General features: G+C 38.6%; 1 protein-coding gene across 1 annotated transcript in view; it reads left to right on the plus strand.

Annotated features, from left to right (window-relative positions):
• The first annotated feature begins 3,990 nt into the window (after nucleotides 1–3,990).
• troap (trophinin associated protein) overlaps nucleotides 3,991–19,075 on the plus strand; it is a 16,421-nt gene continuing 1,336 nt past the window's right edge. Inside the window, exons 1-16 of the mRNA XM_088408478.1 lie at nucleotides 3,991–4,079; nucleotides 4,319–4,418; nucleotides 5,011–5,221; nucleotides 5,297–5,669; nucleotides 7,662–7,876; nucleotides 8,963–9,002; nucleotides 10,203–10,321; nucleotides 12,649–12,777; nucleotides 12,844–12,880; nucleotides 13,782–13,900; nucleotides 15,066–15,173; nucleotides 15,245–15,284; nucleotides 15,459–15,520; nucleotides 16,414–16,506; nucleotides 16,584–16,848; nucleotides 16,927–17,120. Of these exons, the coding sequence (XP_088264604.1) occupies nucleotides 4,354–4,418; nucleotides 5,011–5,221; nucleotides 5,297–5,669; nucleotides 7,662–7,876; nucleotides 8,963–9,002; nucleotides 10,203–10,321; nucleotides 12,649–12,777; nucleotides 12,844–12,880; nucleotides 13,782–13,900; nucleotides 15,066–15,173; nucleotides 15,245–15,284; nucleotides 15,459–15,520; nucleotides 16,414–16,506; nucleotides 16,584–16,848; nucleotides 16,927–17,120 (2,070 nt within the window). The 5' untranslated portion in view covers nucleotides 3,991–4,079; nucleotides 4,319–4,353. The remainder of the gene's footprint in view (nucleotides 4,080–4,318; nucleotides 4,419–5,010; nucleotides 5,222–5,296; nucleotides 5,670–7,661; nucleotides 7,877–8,962; nucleotides 9,003–10,202; nucleotides 10,322–12,648; nucleotides 12,778–12,843; nucleotides 12,881–13,781; nucleotides 13,901–15,065; nucleotides 15,174–15,244; nucleotides 15,285–15,458; nucleotides 15,521–16,413; nucleotides 16,507–16,583; nucleotides 16,849–16,926; nucleotides 17,121–19,075) is intronic.

Consider the following 19,075-nt stretch of genomic DNA (forward strand, 5'->3'; position numbering starts at 1 on the left):
ACATTTTTGAATTTGTTATACTGTTCCTTTGCTATAACTGCTGTTACACCGACATGAACACTCAACAAAACAGCACGCGCATTCGAGATAACCATACTGGTACAAAAGACTTTGAACTGTATTTGAATACAATGGAATGCTCTATGTTTTTCAAATGAAAACCATTGCTAAAGTCAGATTTTATAAAATGGAAAAAGTAAACTATACGGTTTAATTACTCGCCAATGTCCTTTAACATTTTTTTTTTAATTTTATTAATCAACATAACAGTATATAATTGAGTATAATACAAAAACAGAAACAGTAACAACAAAAACAATAACGCCAGGGGAAAACAACCAAAAACTCAAAGAGAAACTGTGCGATACACTATTACACAAATATGTTAAAAAGAGTTCACACATCACAGATTTTAATTGCTTTTAAATTGTTAGATAGTTTCAAAGTTTTAATATATTGTTTGACTTCATTGATTAGGACAGAGAGTTTTGGTTTTTGAGAGGCATATTTGCATTTGTGGATATGCCATTTAGCAAAGAGTATAATGACATTTTTAATGTAACATTGATCATTATCATTAATGGTCGAGTGATTGATGAAGCCAAACAATACATTCTCAAAACAGAGGGAAAAGTCAGGACTAACGTGCAGAAACAAATGCACAGATTTCCTTCCACAGTCTATTGGAAAAGGGGCAAGACCAGAACAAGTGAAACACATCTTCGGGGCAGTCTTCACAGAAAAAACAGTTTACATCAATATCCTTTTTAAATCTTTGCAAAAAGACTTTAGTGGGGTAAACTCTATGAATTATTTTAAAAGTTACTTCCTTTACTTTATTAGTTAGCATATATCTAGCAGGTAGATTCCAAATTTTCTTCCAATCAAGGTTAGCTACAAAGCAGTTCCAATAGGCTACCACATATGGAATGGATACAGCATCTTTTTGAAATAATGAACGTATATTCCCGTTAGTGTTACGAGTTGACGCAAAGCAAATTTGTCCTATTTCAAGTCTGGTTTGATCGATTGGCAAAGTGGGTAACACCATAGGTAGGTATCCTGCAGCACTTCTAAATAACATATATATTCCATTGGGAATTGAACTTACAATAATATTAAATTCACTAATAGGAATCGTGATATTATAATTCAAGATAAGTTCTCGATATGACATCATTGAACCATCTGGGTTAAACAATTGCCAAACCAACAGTATGTCATGATTGAACCAAGCAGGGTAAAATAAGATATGTGATATCTTTGTTGTTCCATATGTAGTACTGTATTTATGTAGAGAAAAGTTGTGTTTGTATATCAATGACCAGGAAAGAAGCATCTGTTTATGGAAGTGGGACAGTTTTGAGGGGATTTTTTTCAACGTTGTAATTACAGAGTAAAACGAATTTTAGACCACCTAATTTAGAAAAAATAAAATCGGGTATAAAATTCCTTGGTGATGTTGGATTTTGAATAAACTGTTTAAGCCACTTAATCTTGAAAGTATTATTCAAAGTAGAGAAGTCTAAACAGTTAAGGCCACCTTTATCATAGGAATTCATTATTACAGATTTTTTAATGTAGTGGTTTTTGTTTCTCCATATAAAGTCAAATAGCATTTTGTCAATATCTTTGCAAATCTTTCAGTTAACATCAAGAGAGAGATCTGCATAGGTAAGACGGGAAATTCCTTCAGCTTTGGTTAACAAAATTCTCCCTTTCAACGACAAATCTCTCTGAAGCCACTGCTCTAATTTTTTCCTACAGGTATTTGAGAGAGATCTTTCAAGAACAAAGTCGTATCATCAGCCAGCTGGCTGATGATAATTTCTCTATCTGCGATTGAGATACCTTTCAAAGGACTAAGCGTTATAGAGTCAGTTAGGAGCTGAGGGCAAAGCAAAAAAAGATAAGGTGATATGGGACATCCCTGCATGACCCCACGTTTGAGGGAGAAACGGGTAGAAGTGCCAGCATGCAATCTAATTGAGCAATTTCCATTCGCATACATTGTTTGAACAGCACCGCTGAAATAAGGGCCAAATCCAAATACGCCTAAGGCATGAACTATAAAATTGTGTTCAATAGTGTCAAAAGCCTTGTAAAAGTCCAAAAACAGAATAAAACTTTCATCGGAGCATAAATCTGAATAATCGATTAAATCCAGCACTAATCTGATATTGTTGGATATATGCCTATTCCTCATAAAACCAGGTTGAGTCTCATCAATAATATGGTCCAATACTGTCTTCATTCTCCTAGCAAATTTTGACGCAAATATTTTATAATCATTGTTAAGCAAGCAAATTGGACGCCAGTTATCGACAAAGAGCAAGTCCTTTTTTGGTTTTGCTATTAAAGTTATGAGTCCTTGGGTTAAGGTAGGTGGGAGGGATTCCTTGTCAGTGCATTCTAGGAAGAGACCGAGAAGAAAGGGTGCGAGCCGCTTTGAAAACATTTTATAAAATTCAGAGGTGATGCCATCTGTGCCCGGAGACTTATTTAATTTGAGGTGTTCTATAGCAGACATAATTTCCTGCAATGTTATTGGTTTGTCACAAAACTCTCTCATATCATTGTGAATCCGTTTAATTCCAGTGAGGGATCCAAAGAATTGAAAGGCAGACTCTTCATTATATTTTGATTCATATAATTTGGCAAAGAAATCGGAACAGAATTTAGCAATTTTTTGAGGGTCATCCGTAACTACTCCATCAATATTAAGTTTTTGTATCGTGTTATTTTTAGCATGAAATTTTTCAAGTCGAAAAAAATAGGCAGAATTCTGCTCCCCTTCCTCCAACCATCTTCTCCTGCTTCTCACAAAGGCACCTTCTGCCCTCTGTCTATAAATGTCATCCAACCCGCTTTGCAAATATACTAAGCGTTGACGTTCACTTTCAGTTAAACTTCCAGATGGATTTTGCGATAAGTCTGTTATTTCTGAGATTAGACTTTCATCTTCGGCCTTTCTAGCTTTAGCAGTCAAACTTCCAAATGCTCTCAAAAATTTAGATAATTCAAATTTGAAAAGTTCCCAGTTCCTACAAAAATTCTTTTCTAAAACAGACTTACACCACAAACGTTCGATCAATGCATTGACAGTATCAGATATGGCATCCTGTTTCAGAACAGAATTGTTCAACTTCCAGTATGAGCTTCTTTGACGAGTATTTGAGTTCAAAGAGATTTGTCATGAAATTGCTTTGTGGTCTATCAAGGGAGTAGTGAGGATACTGACTTTGCTAATTTTGCTAACAATGCAACTGGAAATTAACCAAAAGTCTATACGCGATAAGTTAGTACATGATTTATTACTCCAAGTGTACGTGCTTATATTAGGATTTCTCTCTCTCCATATGTCAACTAAATTGAACTTAATCATGAATTGAGTCAAATTAGAGGCCGCAGACTAGTTAGTTCGCGGGGGCCACCTGTCCAGAAGACCATCAAGGGCAACGTTGAAGTCTCCCCCCATCACTATTACTGCATTCGGGTACTTAGCAAGCCAATGTAAAAAGTGGGATTCTAAATTATCAAACAACATATCATTATCACTTTTGGAATTGTACCCATAGATGTTAACAAGTAAAATTATTGTGTCGTTAACAGTGATGATCAATATGAAAAAAGTGACCTTGAGGATCACCATCAGAATGCAAAACGTCCCCAATGAAGGAATTCTTTAAAATAGCAGCATCAGCTGCTCTTTCAGTTCCATGCGACAACCAAATGTCATTGCCCCATTGTGCTTTCCAGAATTGTGTATCTTTCTTGATAGAATGTGTTTCTTGAAAAAACGAAAAATCAGCTTTCTGCTGTCTTGCAAATAAAAATAAGGCTTTTTGTCCTTTAACATGTTGTTTACGCAACTTCGTTTTTCATTGGCTAAATAAACCGCAGCCAAACGACCCGGGCAGTGATTGGCTGATACGGTTTCCAATTATAGCCAATGGCAAACCGCGGCACTTACAAACGGCTGCGAGTCCAGGAAGTTTACAGTCAACCCGCAACGTGAAAGACGCTTGAAAGAGTTCTTTCAGCGGGCCTCAAATACAAGTATCTTTAAGACATTCCGGGTAAAGTAACTCGTAGTTTTATATTATTTAGTATTTGTACTTTGTACGAATGTTTGGCCATGATGGTTAAAGTTGGTCATTTATTTGAACGTCCATCTGACAAGTGAACGCTAGGTTTTTTTACTCGTTTTTTTTTAAATCCTTCCTTTACCGTTGTATATTCGTTGCGACGACTAATAGCTCACGATACGATCGAGTGTATTAATCGATTGCTCTTTTTTTTTTTAAATTCTCTCCAGTCGTTTCGCTAGTCACACGACACCTTCACTGAATAATGGACTCCTCTCATCCAGTTCTTCGTACACAAGGGGAGGATGAATTCCGCGATTACTATCGGAGGTAAGAGCCCAATAATGATGTAAGAAAGTCATAGTGCTGTTCTGCCAAAAATTGTGGACTTTTTGCTGTTATCTATATGTCCGAGGCACAGTTTATACCGTATGAGTCATGCAGTGATCTCTTTTTTACCTCAATATCACAGTTTTGTTTATTCGTTGTGTGAAGGGTGAGTATGACGTTTTGTGTTACCTCTCCCAAAGATTATGTAGTTGTATTGGTCTGTCCAGCAAAAACTGCAGAACTTTATTTTGTTCTGTAAGATCACACAAACAATGTACAAGGCACAAAGCAAGCTATTTTGATTCAATATTTGTGGCCTAATTTTGGAATTTGCACACCATGTAAACTCAAAGAAATCACTAATCTGAGTATCAATCGCCTGCTGATGGTCCCAAATGGTTTTTAATCAAGGTATGACCACCATGAGCCTGCCAAACGATTTCTCCCCCGTCCGTCTAGCTCACTCGCATACGCCTGCTCTTGTATGTATATTTGAGTGGCTTCCTCTCTGTGTGCAATATTGCTAATCGTTTCTCATCAGCTCATCTTCCTATTTTTGTCATCAGTTTCACCTTACCGTCTTTCTGCTCAGGGTGAAAAATGAGAACAACAAGTTGCTACTGGAGCCACAGAACTCGAAGCCTGTACTTGCACCATACTTTCCTGACAGGGATTCAGAGAACCAAGATCCTGAGAGGAAGATGCTTGTGCGGCCAAAAGCGAGTAGACTCCCGGTGCTGGTCAAGTCCCACAAACTGGCTTCAGCTTTTCATGCTTCTCAGTGGGAGGAGAAACTGTTGACTGTGAGTGTCATTTCCATCATTATGACGTTGCATAGTTTTCTTCTTTTTTGTTAACGCCTTATTACTTAACTGCAGGGGAAAGCCAAGAAGACAAAGTCCTGCACAAGGCCTACGCCTTTCAACAAGTCTCAGCATAAGATTTTGAAAATTAATATAGTAACTTCACAGCCAAAAAGTGGTGCTCATGCCATCCAGTCCAAAAACAATGTTTGTGTAAAAACCCACAAGATAAAAGAGAAACCCCCAGAGTTTCCGGGTGTGTTAAAAAGCACAGGAGGAGCAACAAAGAAGAAATATAGGTCTCCAGCAATGGCTTCCAAGCATGCCACTTTAAAGACTGAAAGTGTTGCACATCATAGAAGTCCCTCCTCTTCTTCAGTCTCTTTGGATAACACGATCCATCTCAATCGTGAGAATGTACAGGACAACCTCTCAAGCCATCCAAGTGGTAAGTTCACTGTGCAGATGTGCCTGCTATTGCAGTCATGTGAGAGTGTGAAGTCATTTTTCACGCAGCATGGTATAGTTTGAAGCTTTCTATATGGTTCGAATTCTCCTGTCCTACACCACACCAAGACATTTTTACCTTCCGTTATAATAATAATCCAAAAGCGGCCACCTTGACCAGTAAAGTTTAAGTACAGTATGGTCAAACCTTGCTCTGTTACGGGGCGACAGCTCCACCTTGCTTTCCTGCTTATGCCTGGTTCACATGGCAATACTGTAAAATTTCACAGACTTACAAACTGTGCGAACCCCTACACATTACAAGAAAAAAAACTAAATAAAATCACGTGTATAACAGTTTTGAACTTTTGCAGCCACATGTGGTGTGTAGCCACTTATTGATTCATGAATATTCCCCCTTTCAGAAGAGAAATCTTGCAAGACCTCTAAAGATTAAATGTGACTCCAGAGTAAACAAACATGGCAGACGAAGTAGAGCAGTGACTATAGGTTTTTTGGTTTGTTTTTAGCAGAAAAATAAAGCTTTAAAAAAAAACTGAAATGCTTTGGTCAAAGTATTAAAGACTGTGTCAAAACAGCTAGTTACACCATGACTGTTTTTATTTTAAATTCCGTGTCCAGCTTCCTCACCACCTGCCCCATCACCTCGCAGTCTGATTGCCTGCATATCACAGTCAACTGGCTGCGTGCTCGTTTCGGGGATTACGGGCTAAAAAACAGGTGGAAAGTCAGAGGTGGGCGCTTCATCAAGCACTGACAGACTGTCCATCAGTCCGTTGTCCATCAGTCCGTTGTCCATCAGTCCGTTGCCGACAGACGCCCGTTTATCTGACGGACCGACAAATGACGGGAATGCTAAAAAAAAACGTCCAATTTAAAATGTTGGCATTGCAATTTTTATCCGTCTTTGGATGTCCGTCAGCCTGCCACGCCCCATTTTGCTTACTGAAATATAATTCAACTTGGATGTTTATTTGCTATATTGCTGCATCTTAATAGTTAAAACTGCAATCAGCCTGCTGTCAATGTGTCAAGAGTCTCTTTACAGTACCCATCAAGCAGTGGAGGAATATGATCAGTTGAGTGAATAAACTGAGTTGGTTCATTTCACTACTTGTCATTTACAGCCATAACCCAGCTGACTTTACCAGTGATTGATTTGTAGGGGATCTCTGTCTTAATCCTGGTTTTATTTCTTGCTGATAAGAGGATTCTGGGATATGTTCCAAGTAACCAGTGAATGAATGCCAAATTAGCATCTTTTATTTGATCGCCTCTTGAAATAGAACGCTTTTTTTTCTTTTTTTTTTTTTTTTCAAATTCTGTGTATGAGAAGAAAATTAGACAAGTGTTAATAGACCATCTTCTATAGTTGTATAACAGGCAGTTATGAATGAGAACCAACATCTGCCATTTCAGAGTCAAGTAAATATTGGTAATGCCATCATGATTGTTAATTGCACTTGTCCCTTGTATTAAATATGATGGTGTAGGTATCATAATCTAGGGTTGAACCCCTGAGCTGGCTTTGTTTTTGTATTACGCTTATATTCCTGCATTGTGTTTCAATTGCAATGTAACTGTATAACCACAGACATGGTGTTAACTTTAAGTGTAATAAAACAGAAAGAAGAATTAGTATGAGGGCAGAGAGAGGTAGACCAGCGCCTGACAAATGACGGACCGGAATTTTTTGTCTTTTTTTTTTTTTTTTTAAGGTCACCTAGTGGTGGCGGAACGTTAGATAGACCAACGTACTGATTGGGACCGAGATTACAATTTACTATGGGTAAAAAAAAAAAATGACGGAAAGGGGACGGGGCTCTGACACTAGCAAAAAAATATCAGTTTCCCTCCTCTGCGGAACAAAGTAACCACAATTATGTTACTCACTGGGACAATGGATGACCGTTTAAAATAGGGGAAACAAGTGTGCTGTCATGTACACTAATATTTGAAAATATTTTTCCAGACAAAGCTGAGAGGTTCCATCACACTGCTTTGCTAAGTAGCCTGCACAATGATGATGTCCATGTGTCCAGCCAGCCATTTGTCAATAAAGGCTCTCAATCTTATGCCAAGAGTCATCAAAAGGTGGCTGCCAGCCAGAACGAGGGGATGATGGTGGCAGGCTCTGTACATGCCACAATGCAAAAGTCCTCTGGAAAAGTCACTTTTATGGACGTGGTATGTACACACAATGGATGAAAAGTCTACTGAATCCTGTTCAAATGACACTTTTTTTGTGATGAACATATATTCTGTTTGAACTTCTGAGTTTGTAAACTGAGCTGTGATTGGTTGTTGAGGAATTGTGTCATTTTCACTCGACTTGTAGTGGCCTGAGATTGATTAAAAAAAAGATGGGCTTTTCAGCTAAGCTCATTTTCCAAAAACACAATATTAATTAGAAGACTGTATTCACCCTTGTGGGATTGCATGGAACATATAACGATTTAAAATTTTCCTTGAGGTCACCTGTAAGAAGACATCAACTAGTCAAAGACATTACCAAGAAGGTCGCAGAAATTTCTGGCATGTAATGAGTGTTGTATCAAATTTGACAACACCCTTCAATCTTCTAAATGCAGTATACCTGTGCTATAGGGTAGGATGGCAAGATAGAATCCTTCTTACTCCTCCCTCAAAAAAAAAAAAAAACACATACTCACTCACATATACTTATATAAATATATTATTATGAATTGACTAATAGCATTTGGAAAAAAATCATCTGATGAAACCAAAGTTTTTTTTGTTTATTTTTTCCATAATTTTAAAAAGTATGTTTGGCAAAAACACCAAACTGCTTCTCACCAAAAGGACACTGTGTACCTACTGTAAAGTGAAGCATCACATTAACAGCATCATTGAAGCTGCTTTTCTTCAATCAAATCGTGATCTTTGTCCAGGTGGGGAAACTTAAATACACTACAACTCAGTGTCAGCATAAAAGATTGAGGCCTCTGCTAGAAACAGTATCCGAAAAAGTTGCTATAACATCTGAAATTTATTGATGAATTATGAATCCAATCACATTTTCAGTTTTTAAGATGGTGTGTTGCTACTTTGTCTCAGTTGCTTGTTAATTCCCTTAAGTTTTCTAGTTTTCTTGTTTGCTTAATTGAGTTGCACATGTTATAGGTTATATTTTTGGAGGAAAAAGAAGATGTTTTATCTTGGTCTCTTTCAGTATCACAAAACTACAGGCATTTGAACAGAGGCATTTTTAGTTCTGATGATTTTTTTTTTCCCCCTCTATCTTCCATACAGCCACAGCGAGTACCCATTAAAAAGAAGCTGGGACTCGAAGGTAAGGTATGCATTTATATTATTCAATCCAAACCTTAAAGTGGAGTTAGACTCAAATGTTTGATAATTATGCATATCTTCATCCGCTGCTGAAACTCTTCTAGGGAGTGTTGCTCTATAATCTTTCTTTTCACTCAAGCAAGAGTACACATTTGTTTGAATTTGATGAATGTGTGTTTGCTGTTTTCTGCGCTGTTTGTGTACGAGGAAGAAACATTCCGCTACAACAGTCCTTCTCAATTATATTCTCAATTATATTTAGCCAAGTCCCCCCCCCACCCACACACACACACACACACTCTCAACACGCTTACTATAAATAACATTTTTATTGATATATGTTGTATAAGTTTACCTAAACCTGTATCTTTTTTTTTAACTTTAACAAAAGAAAAAAAGACAATATAAATCAACTTTCTACAACTATTTTTTATAGGGTTTATATGGGTTACAGCTTAGCCTAAAGCAGAAAAAAATAACATGTGCATCAAAGTACCTGAAACATAAAAAAATAAGACGTCTTCCAAAATATTTTTTTGCATTTATTCTATAAACAAAACTTTTTATATAATCTAGAAAAAATGCTAGTTACCAAAAAGATTTTGAAAAGATACATTTTAGGGCTGTAATTTCAATACCGTGATATTCTTGTTCAAAAGTTATCATAGCATCAAATTCGGATATTGTCCCATGCCTACTCACAAACATTCAAAATACTTAAATAATATGTGACAATTGTGACTGATAATACTTCCGACATGTTCAGATGAACAAACTGGCACACGTTTCAATGCTTGCACATACAATTTAGAAGCTCACTTGAAAGGTTTATTTTTCTCTCTCCTTTGTCATCAATGTACTGAGAAATATATTTTTCATTTGAGCAACATTTAAAAAAAAAAAGTTTATAGACTTTATAGCTAACTTCAAAAAGTAGAGGATGTCCACATGTTATTTTTCCTTACGAATCATAACTTAGTAAAAAAAAAAAAACCCTTTTTATTCTTTTTATCCTTTTTATTCTTTGCACATCAATAGATTGAAGCAGAAATAATTTTTGATTGACTTGTACCATTTTGAATCAAAGACCCCAAAATCGCAATTGAATAGTGAGACAGTAAAAGATCCCGTCGCCTGATTTTGACCTTTTTAATTTTCTTTTTTATTTAATATGCATTTTTTTTTATCTGCATATTTTCAGACAAAGCTGCTGAATTCCAGCCCAATCCTGCATCATTGTTAAGTATTCTCTGTAATGAGGGCGTGTGTGTTTCCAGCCACTCAGTTGCTACTCCACGCTCTCAATCCTGTATCATGTTTGTGAGTTTATGGGCTCTGTATGAGTCTTCTATTTTTCTTCTTCTTCCCTCACATTTTTTCTTAGTCTTATTCTCATTGTTCATATTATTATTATTATTATTATTATTATTAATCTTCTAGATTTTTTTTTTTTACACAATGTCAACACCTTTATTTAACGGTTTACCTGGTCATGTGACCTTTACTCAAATGAGTGGTCTTTTGCTGATTTTTTTAGAGGGTAGCTAGGTAAGAGATTTCCAACGCTCTGGTGCACATCTGCTCCTCACTCTGCTTCTGCCTCGACAATGTGTGTGCCTTTGCTGTGGGTGTGTTTCATGACTGACACGGCACATGCCAAGACGACACCAACTTTTTGACTTCACTACACAAGGGAACAATATATTGGACCTGGTGTATACCACCTTGAAGGGGGCATACAAAGCCACCCCTCTCCTCACCTTGGCTTCTCCGACCACATATGTATTTCAGACACCAGCATACAGGTCTGTGGTCAAAACCAACAGAGCAGCCAGGAACTGTAGGACTGCCTCCACACCACAGACTGGGACACTGTCAAGCAAGCGGCCTCCCACAACCAGCATATCAATATCAACAAATATGCAGACGCAGTCCTGGGCAATTGCATTGACGTTGTCTCGATGACAAAGAACCGTCATCATGAGGGAGAACCAGGAGCTTTAGATGAACAGAAAAGTCCATTGGCTACTGAAAGCCTGGAACGCTGCATTCAATGTACGACTGCACAAATATGGCCAAAATAATAATCATGATTATATTGGTCGGTATTAAAATCACGATTATTTATTATGATTATTCATCATGTTTGGTCAAACATGTCTTGTTATTGCCCCCCCCCCCCTTTTTTTTTTTTAAACAAGTACTATATACAGTAAACAAGGCTTCAAGGCTTGATACCTACAAGTAACAATAATTAACTAAAACAAAGTAAATAATTAACTTACTTGCTCAGTGCAAACCAATGAAAGAAATGAAGCCTAAGCCTACTGAGAACCAAGCACATTGTTTACTTTTAATCAAATTTGAATCAATTAGCCGTCAAAATGTTTATTCCAATTTTTTGATAGTGTTTTTTTTTTTTTTTTTTTTTTTTTTTCAAATTGGGTCTTAATTGACAGCTAGATGGTATACATTAAGAATCAGGTGAGGAACTCAACAACGTTTCACACTGGTAATTAATATATCCGGGTGAAAAAAACACAAGCTTTTGTCATGCAAACGTGGGAAACATTGCCTCCGGGTGGTATCGCCATCCAAGAGGCGAAGAGGCAGTACACAGAGAGGGTAGCCCTCCGTTTCATTGACAGCAGGAACCTGTGGCAGGGGATCCAGATCATCGTTGGCTACAGACCCCAACTACAGACCTGTGGCAGCAAAACCACTCTGCTGATCAACCTGAATGACTTCTACGCACAATTTGACGCCCTCAACAACACCACGGCCCAGAAACCCCTTCGCCCACCAAACGACCAGCAGCCGTCCCTATCCCCAGCCGGGATGAGAAGAGCCCTGTCCAGGATCAACCCATGCAAGGCTGCGGGTTCAGACAACATACCGTGCTGAGGGACAATGTAAGCATGCTCTCCGATGTGTTCACAGACCTCTACATATCTCCCTTGTACAAGGCATAGTCCCCACACTCATCAAAAGCGCTGCCATCATCCCAGTCCCGAAGTAGGCTTCCCTGCCGTGTCCAAACAACTGACGGCCATCCCTGTGAAGTGCTTCGAATGTCTAGTCATAGAACACTTCAAATCTGCCCTCCCATCCTTTGTGGACCCCTACCAGTTTGCATACCAGGCCAACAAGTCTACCAATGATGCGATCTCCACCACCATACACTCAGCCCTCACCCACCCGGAGACCAAAAACTCATACGTGAGAATGATATTCATTGACTTAAGCATTGTTGTTGACTTCAGGAAGAATTGCGTCCAGCATCCCCTGCTGGGGATGATACTGCAGTGGAGAGAGTGAGCAGTACCAAGTTCCTGGGGGTGCACATCACTGAGGCCCTTAACTAGGAGGAGGCTAAGGAGCCTGACAGCTAGGAAAACCAGACAGAAGAACAGCTTCATCCATCAAGCTGTGCCTAAGCTGAATGCCCCCCATCGATATTGATGCCTCTACTTGCTGAGCAGAGTCAATGGCATGGGTTTTCACAATTTTAGGAGATTTGGTGATTATTTTGATCAGTCACACTTGGCAAGGTTGTTATAAACACCTTAGTGTGGCAAATTCAGAAACCATTTGTTTTTGGTTAACAGTGAGTTTGGTTCCTCAGTAGTAATAAATTGTTTTTGCAGCCACAACGAGCATCTGTTGCAAGCAGTCACCAAAAAGTTCCTGCCAGCCAGAATGAGAGGGTGAAGGCTTCAGCCTATGTTCATGCCACACCTCAAATATCATCTATGAGTGGCACTTCTATTGATACAGTGGGTACACATCTATTTCTGTTGGTTATTTCCTGTGTTTTTACTTCTTTCTATTCTCCTACGCAGCCACAGAGAGTTCTGCTCAAGAAGAGTTTGGCAGCAGGTAATACAATTAAGAGAAAACATTAATTTTTGCCAACCTGTCATTTGTGTCAGACTTGTTGTGAATTGGCTTGCTATCTCAAACCCATTTTACTCTCATGATTAAATACTATGAACACAAATTTTAGGTTATATATTTATTGTTCTGGGAGGGTCGGTAATGAAAGGGTTAGGTTTTGAGCATTTGTCCAAATTGAAAGTTCAACTTTTATGTACTACTGTATGTGTGGAAGATTTATTGCAAGGGACGGACTGTGTAAGATTGTAATACAGAAAGAAAGACAGTACTGCATAGCACAATTTTTATTTTTCAGCATAAAACAACAATACCATGCTGGTCAATGTTTCTTTGTTTTTGGTTTTTTTTTTGTTTTTTTTTTTCCGCTATTGTTTTTTGTGGGTACATGCATTAGTATCTGAATTATAGTGCTGATTGATCATCTGTTGCATTAATGCTTCACACATGTTCATCCATTAAGGAAAACTTAGATTGTCCTGACAAAAAAGTCAAATAGAGATGGATGCAGGTACGCTAGAAGTGTTGTAACCACTTGTTCATCCATTTTGGCATGAGACAATTCCATTCAGAAACTCATTCAAATGCAGTTTGAGCAACATGACACATGCAACTGATAATGTAGGAAATGAGAGTTGTACATAATTTGCAAATTAGAAACAGCTTTTTTTATGGGCACAAATGACAGAATGGTGAATGAAGATTGAGCAAGCTTTTTGAAAAATGTAATTCTGATCTGAGATGTATAGACATGACTGAGAAAAACTGTAAGAAAGAAATTGAAAACCTTTTTGCTCATTACAATACACATATATCATTTCCAGCGTGCTTTTAAATGGACATTGACATGATGACCTACTGTTTCTCTCTAAACATTTTTTTCCAGACAAAAATGTGGATTTTAAGCCAGATCCCACCTCACTCCAAAGTATTCAGCGTAATGGGGGCATGTGCATCTCTAGCCAATCATTTACAACACCACGCTCAGAATCTAAAGCCATGCTTGTGAGTTTGTGGGCTCTAAATGAGTCTTTATTCTTTTTTACAATATACACAATTTTTGATTATACACAATGGGGAAAGTCATCATTTTTTTTTCTCATGGTTGTTCTATTATTCTTGTTAATGTATGATTATGTATTTATGTATCTATATTTTTGTGTATTTTATTAAATTATAACGGTTAAATAGTCAGTTGTAAATGATCCCCTTTAATTTATAAAAAAAAAAAAAAAAATCTCACCCGGGTGGGGTGGTATCCGTGTCATCATCAAGCTCGGGTCCTCTACCAGAGGCCTGGGAGTTTGAAGGTTCTGCGCAGTATCTTGGATGTTCATAGGACTGCACTCATCTGGACTAATGCTTCAGATGTTGTTCCTGGGATTTGCTGGAGCCACTCTCCCATCTTGGGATTTACTGTCCCAAGTGCCCCCACTACCACGGGGCCCACGCATCCGTTCCAGCTGCTCTTTCAAACCTTGATACTTCTTAAGTTTCTCATGTTCCTTCTTACTGATGTTGCCGTCAGCCGGGATCGTGACATCTATCACCACGACCTTCTTCTGTTCTTTGTCCACCGCCGCTATGCCTGGTTTTTAGTCAGGACCTGTTTGTCGTCTGGAAGCTGAAGTCCCATAGCTCCTTGGCCCTGTTGTTCTCAGACACTCTCTGTGGTATGGCCCATACTGGTTGCAGATGTTCCTGTATACTATCCCAGCTTCTTGGTTGTGTCTCTCCGTGTATGCTGATCCAGCTAGCATCTTACACTCGGCTACTGTGTGCTGGACTGTCTTAGGGGCTTCTTTACACGGTCTGCATCTTGGGTCTGGTGTACTCTGCTAGATCCTGGCCTCTATGGCTCTTGTGCCTATAATTTGTTCTTGTGCTTCCATGATTAGTGCCTCTGTGCTGTCTGTCCTGTCAGTCCTACATTATCCAGCCACTAGTAGGATTTCTAGATAGCTTGCGCAATATGTCACATACGTACGTACGTACATACATACAGTACATACATACATACATACGTACGTAAATGTATACTGACTGTCACAGTTGAAAAGAATCAAAGTTTCCTATGGGCAACCCTTGAAATTACATAGAAAATGTATGGGGTCATTTTTTTACCTCACTTATGTGCGTGTGTCTATTCCCCCCCCCCCCATTTCTGCAGCCACAACGAGTATCTGTTGCAAAGAGTCGTCAGAAAGCTGCTGCTGGCCCCGTGCGTGCCACACCGCACAAACCACCTCCATCTGGCACAGGCGCTTTTATCGACACTGTATGTACACACATAAATCTTAATTTCTCGATATTCTTTGCACTTTTACCTCATTTTATTCTCCAATACAGCCACAGAGAATTCCAATTAAAAAGGGTCTGCTCACAGCTGGTAAGGTATTATTTAATTCAAAAGTGAGATAACAATTGCTTAGATTAGTAACAATTCACTACAGTTGTAGTTACTGGTAATGCTTTACAAGCAGATAAGTAATAAAACTTCTGTACTGCTGTGTTGTGTGTGTGTGTGTGTGTGTGTGGGGCGGGGGGGGTCTTTCTGTTTCAGCGCACAAAGAGGTCAAGAATATCTGGACATCACAAAAAAAATCTTCTCCCAGTCTTGCTGTGGTGTGTATTATATGGTCCTACTATCCTATTATCCAAAGTATAACTGTTCCAAGATGAATAAGTTGTCATTTTTTGAGCAGAGAAAGAGAAAGAAATCCTAATTTCATTACTTAAAAGAAAAGAATTGCATAAATGATTTGTCTTGAGAAATTCCTTGCAACCTGATCTTTTTGAAAATTGATAACCTCTTCACTACACCCTCCATCAGTAAACAAGACGAGGTAAAAAAAACAAACCCTCCAGAGTTCAATTCCTGCTGGCTCTAGCCTTCCTGTGTGGAGTTTGCATGTTCTTGCCAAGCCACTCCAAATTGCCCTTAAGTCTGATTGGGTGCTTGAATGGTTGTTTGTCTCAGTGTGCCTTGCGATTGGCTGGCAACCAGTTCAGGGAGTCCCCGCTTACTGCCCGTAGACTACTGTGGCAGAAGGCCAACGACACTAGTGAAAAGACACAGCTGTAGAAAAGGGATGGACGGGTAGTTCTGACAAGAAAAAAAATGTAATTAAAGTTGTTTGAATACAGTATTTTAATAATGATAGAAGTCTTTTTTGGATTACAAAAAAAAGTTACATTGAGGAAGAAAATTAGTTACTGGTATAAATTAAAAACAAATGTAATAGCAGTATAAAAGGAAGTAAGTTTGCATGAACATGTGTCTTACGGAATAGAAAACGTACAAAATGTTGATATAAGGAAAACTAATCATTCCCATGTAAATTTATTTGCAGCATGAATTTGTACAACTTTGTATTTTGTAATCTTTTTTTTTTTTTTAAGCCAGTCGCCCTCAAATTTTCATCTCACAAAAAAGTGATTTTAGTTTTGACAATGTTGAAAATAATCTTTCTGAGAATTCAACCTGCTAAGAATCTTAATTTGTATCTGGGTTGTAGCATGTTGTCCAGAAGTTGTTTGTTGACCAGGAGGATGGACAAAGCTCCGACAAAAGAAAGGAAGAGCTGCCCCCAATGCTTCAAGTTTCATCTGTAAGAAATGACGTCCAAGCTAAGACCACCAAGCAACTTGTCAATGATGAATATGAAATCCACCCTATTTCTTGTAGATTCAAAGTCACGGTAAGGACAAAGAAAAAATGAATGGCAGCTGGGACAATGAAGAAGAAGAGAAGACAGAGCAAGTACAGCAGTTCACCCAAACACTGCAAAGAGAATCTGTCAATGTTGCTACCATCGGAAAAAAACAGCTCAGTTTTGAAAATCAAGAGATCTCGGCCTGTCAGGATTTGCTCGGCCAACATTCATCAGAAATGGTAGACGTGTGTAAGCCTCTTAGTCGCATCAACCTCGGCGGTCAGATTTTGTACAGAGGTAACCCAATGACGACAACTCCACCTTTTGCTCATCAAAGACATGACACTTTTCAAAATTTGGACTTGTGTCTTCCAGAGCAGAAGACCAGTGTTGCTAACACAGAGCTGGCGTTGATGCCCAAGTGTCTTTCTCAAATGGAGGACCTACGTTTGGACAAGGAGGTTGCACTCTATTTCCACCATTCTATCCTGGACACTCCCAAGTTCTACCCTTCTCAACCACGCTGTTGTGACCCGGTGGTGTCTTTGCTGGACTTTGAAGAGTCCTCTGTGAGTACAAACGCTTGAACATGTGAAAGAACCGACAGTGGTACCTTGAAGCTGGACCATGGTGGATTCTGCGGAAACGTTTTAGTTCGTTTTCACACGTCTAGCGACGCTAAGCATTTTTACTTTAAAAGAGAAGGCAACACAAAGATTTTCATCACAATAATATGTTCTATGAAGTTTGTCTAGTCTTAACATGGTATTCTGATTAATACTGCATCTGCTCAATATGAATTACCGTAATTCCCCAAACATAAGACACCGCCTTAATTTGGGGGTCAAATTCTGGTATTTTCTATGTTACCCGGGGATTCCACATAATGTTTTGCGCAGATTGTGTAGATCTTACGCTGAAGTGTTGATGAATGAGAGCGGTTCCAAGTGTTGCGTGTCCGCTGCGCTGCGTCGTGTATGTGTCACTGAGTCTGTCAGCTTTACACAAGACTTGAAAAATCTGGTCTGCCATGGTCAATTCCACTTTTCTTAAAGCACCAAACAGAAAAAAGAATGTGTTCTACATCCAGAGACAACACGAAAATGAACACGCAAGCAAGATTTTGTTCTCCTTTGCTGAGTGAGTGGATGAAGCCAAAAGCAACTACTGCTTCTTGTCTGTGCCATTGTCATCGAGACAAAAGGCGCATACGCTTTCCTCCTGTTAATTGGCACTAACGTGTAAAAATATATATTACTGTTTGAGTCGTGATTTAATTAATTCACTTAAAAGTTAAAACGAACATTGTACTCACCCATTGTAAATGAAGCATGTGTAACATATTTAGTATGTTTTGCGTATGCATTTGTTCACATTTGTTTTCTGTTTTCAGTTCATATGTGTAAGGGGTTAGTGCGTTTGAATGACATGCGCGCAAAAGAGGAGGGATAGAGCGAGAGTCCCGCTGAAAGAAAAAGATGATTTGACCATGCGCTGTTCTGTCGTTTTGTGCTGTTTTAGCGCAGCATTCACGGCTTTACCGTAAATGGGGCCCGTGTTAGAGGGGGCGTCTTAGATTTGGGGAATTACAGTATAAAGCATGGCTCAACTTGCAGACATTATGAAACCAAACCAGTAAAATAAGTGAGCCATAAATTGGCCATTATCGGAACTCTCTGCAACTGTGACGTACTTATCAGTCAACAAGTTGTGAAAATGCCACCCCAAGATGAATGAAAATGGGTTGTTTTTTTGTTTATTATATCACGCTCCACAAATGCAATATTAATCAGAATACTGTCTTTAGATTAGTGAGGCTTCATTGCACATATTGTAAAGAATTCGTATTGACTTCTCTAACAATTTAATTACTACACTTAAAGCAGTGCAAAACATTTAGGAGTTTTGAAAACTTGCCCCGCTTCTCTGCTTTTAGAATCCGTTGGAATTGCGATGCTAACGCAAACGGTTCAGGTGTTACTGTGATTTGAAAACTTGGTGATTTCCTGTTGGCGGCGACAGGTGTGTATCCTAAGGGTTAACCCTTTAAGGCCTAAAAGCATCAATCTTCAGTCCACGAGGGCCTGTGTCCTGGATGTTTTCCATGTTTCCCTTTGCCACACAACTAATTCAAATGATTCAGTGAGCTCTGCAGGAGGCTCCAGGGCAGGGGTCACCAATATGGTACCCTTGGGTACCAGGTAGCCCCCAAAGATCACATGAGTAGCCTGCAGGCCTGTTCAGCAAATAGCTTACAAGTGATAGAACATTGGTGAATTTTCGATGAATTTTACAAACAATTATACGTGTATTACATTTACATTACATATTACACTTGATTTGCATATCTATTACAGCTGTTCCTTAAGTATTGTGACAAATCATGAACATGATCGGTGTCTTCATATAAACTGGTAGCCTTTCATATTAATCCGTACCAAAGAAGTAGCTCTCAATTTCATAAAGGTTGGTGACCCCTGCTCTAGGGTAATACTGAATGAGTCAAACTTATTATTATACCAAA

This window comes from Hippichthys cyanospilos, chromosome 2 (genome assembly GCF_059441005.1).
Source record: "Hippichthys cyanospilos isolate Australia breed blue-spotted pipefish chromosome 2, RoL_Hcya_1.0, whole genome shotgun sequence".
Lineage (NCBI taxonomy): Eukaryota > Metazoa > Chordata > Actinopteri > Syngnathiformes > Syngnathidae > Hippichthys > Hippichthys cyanospilos.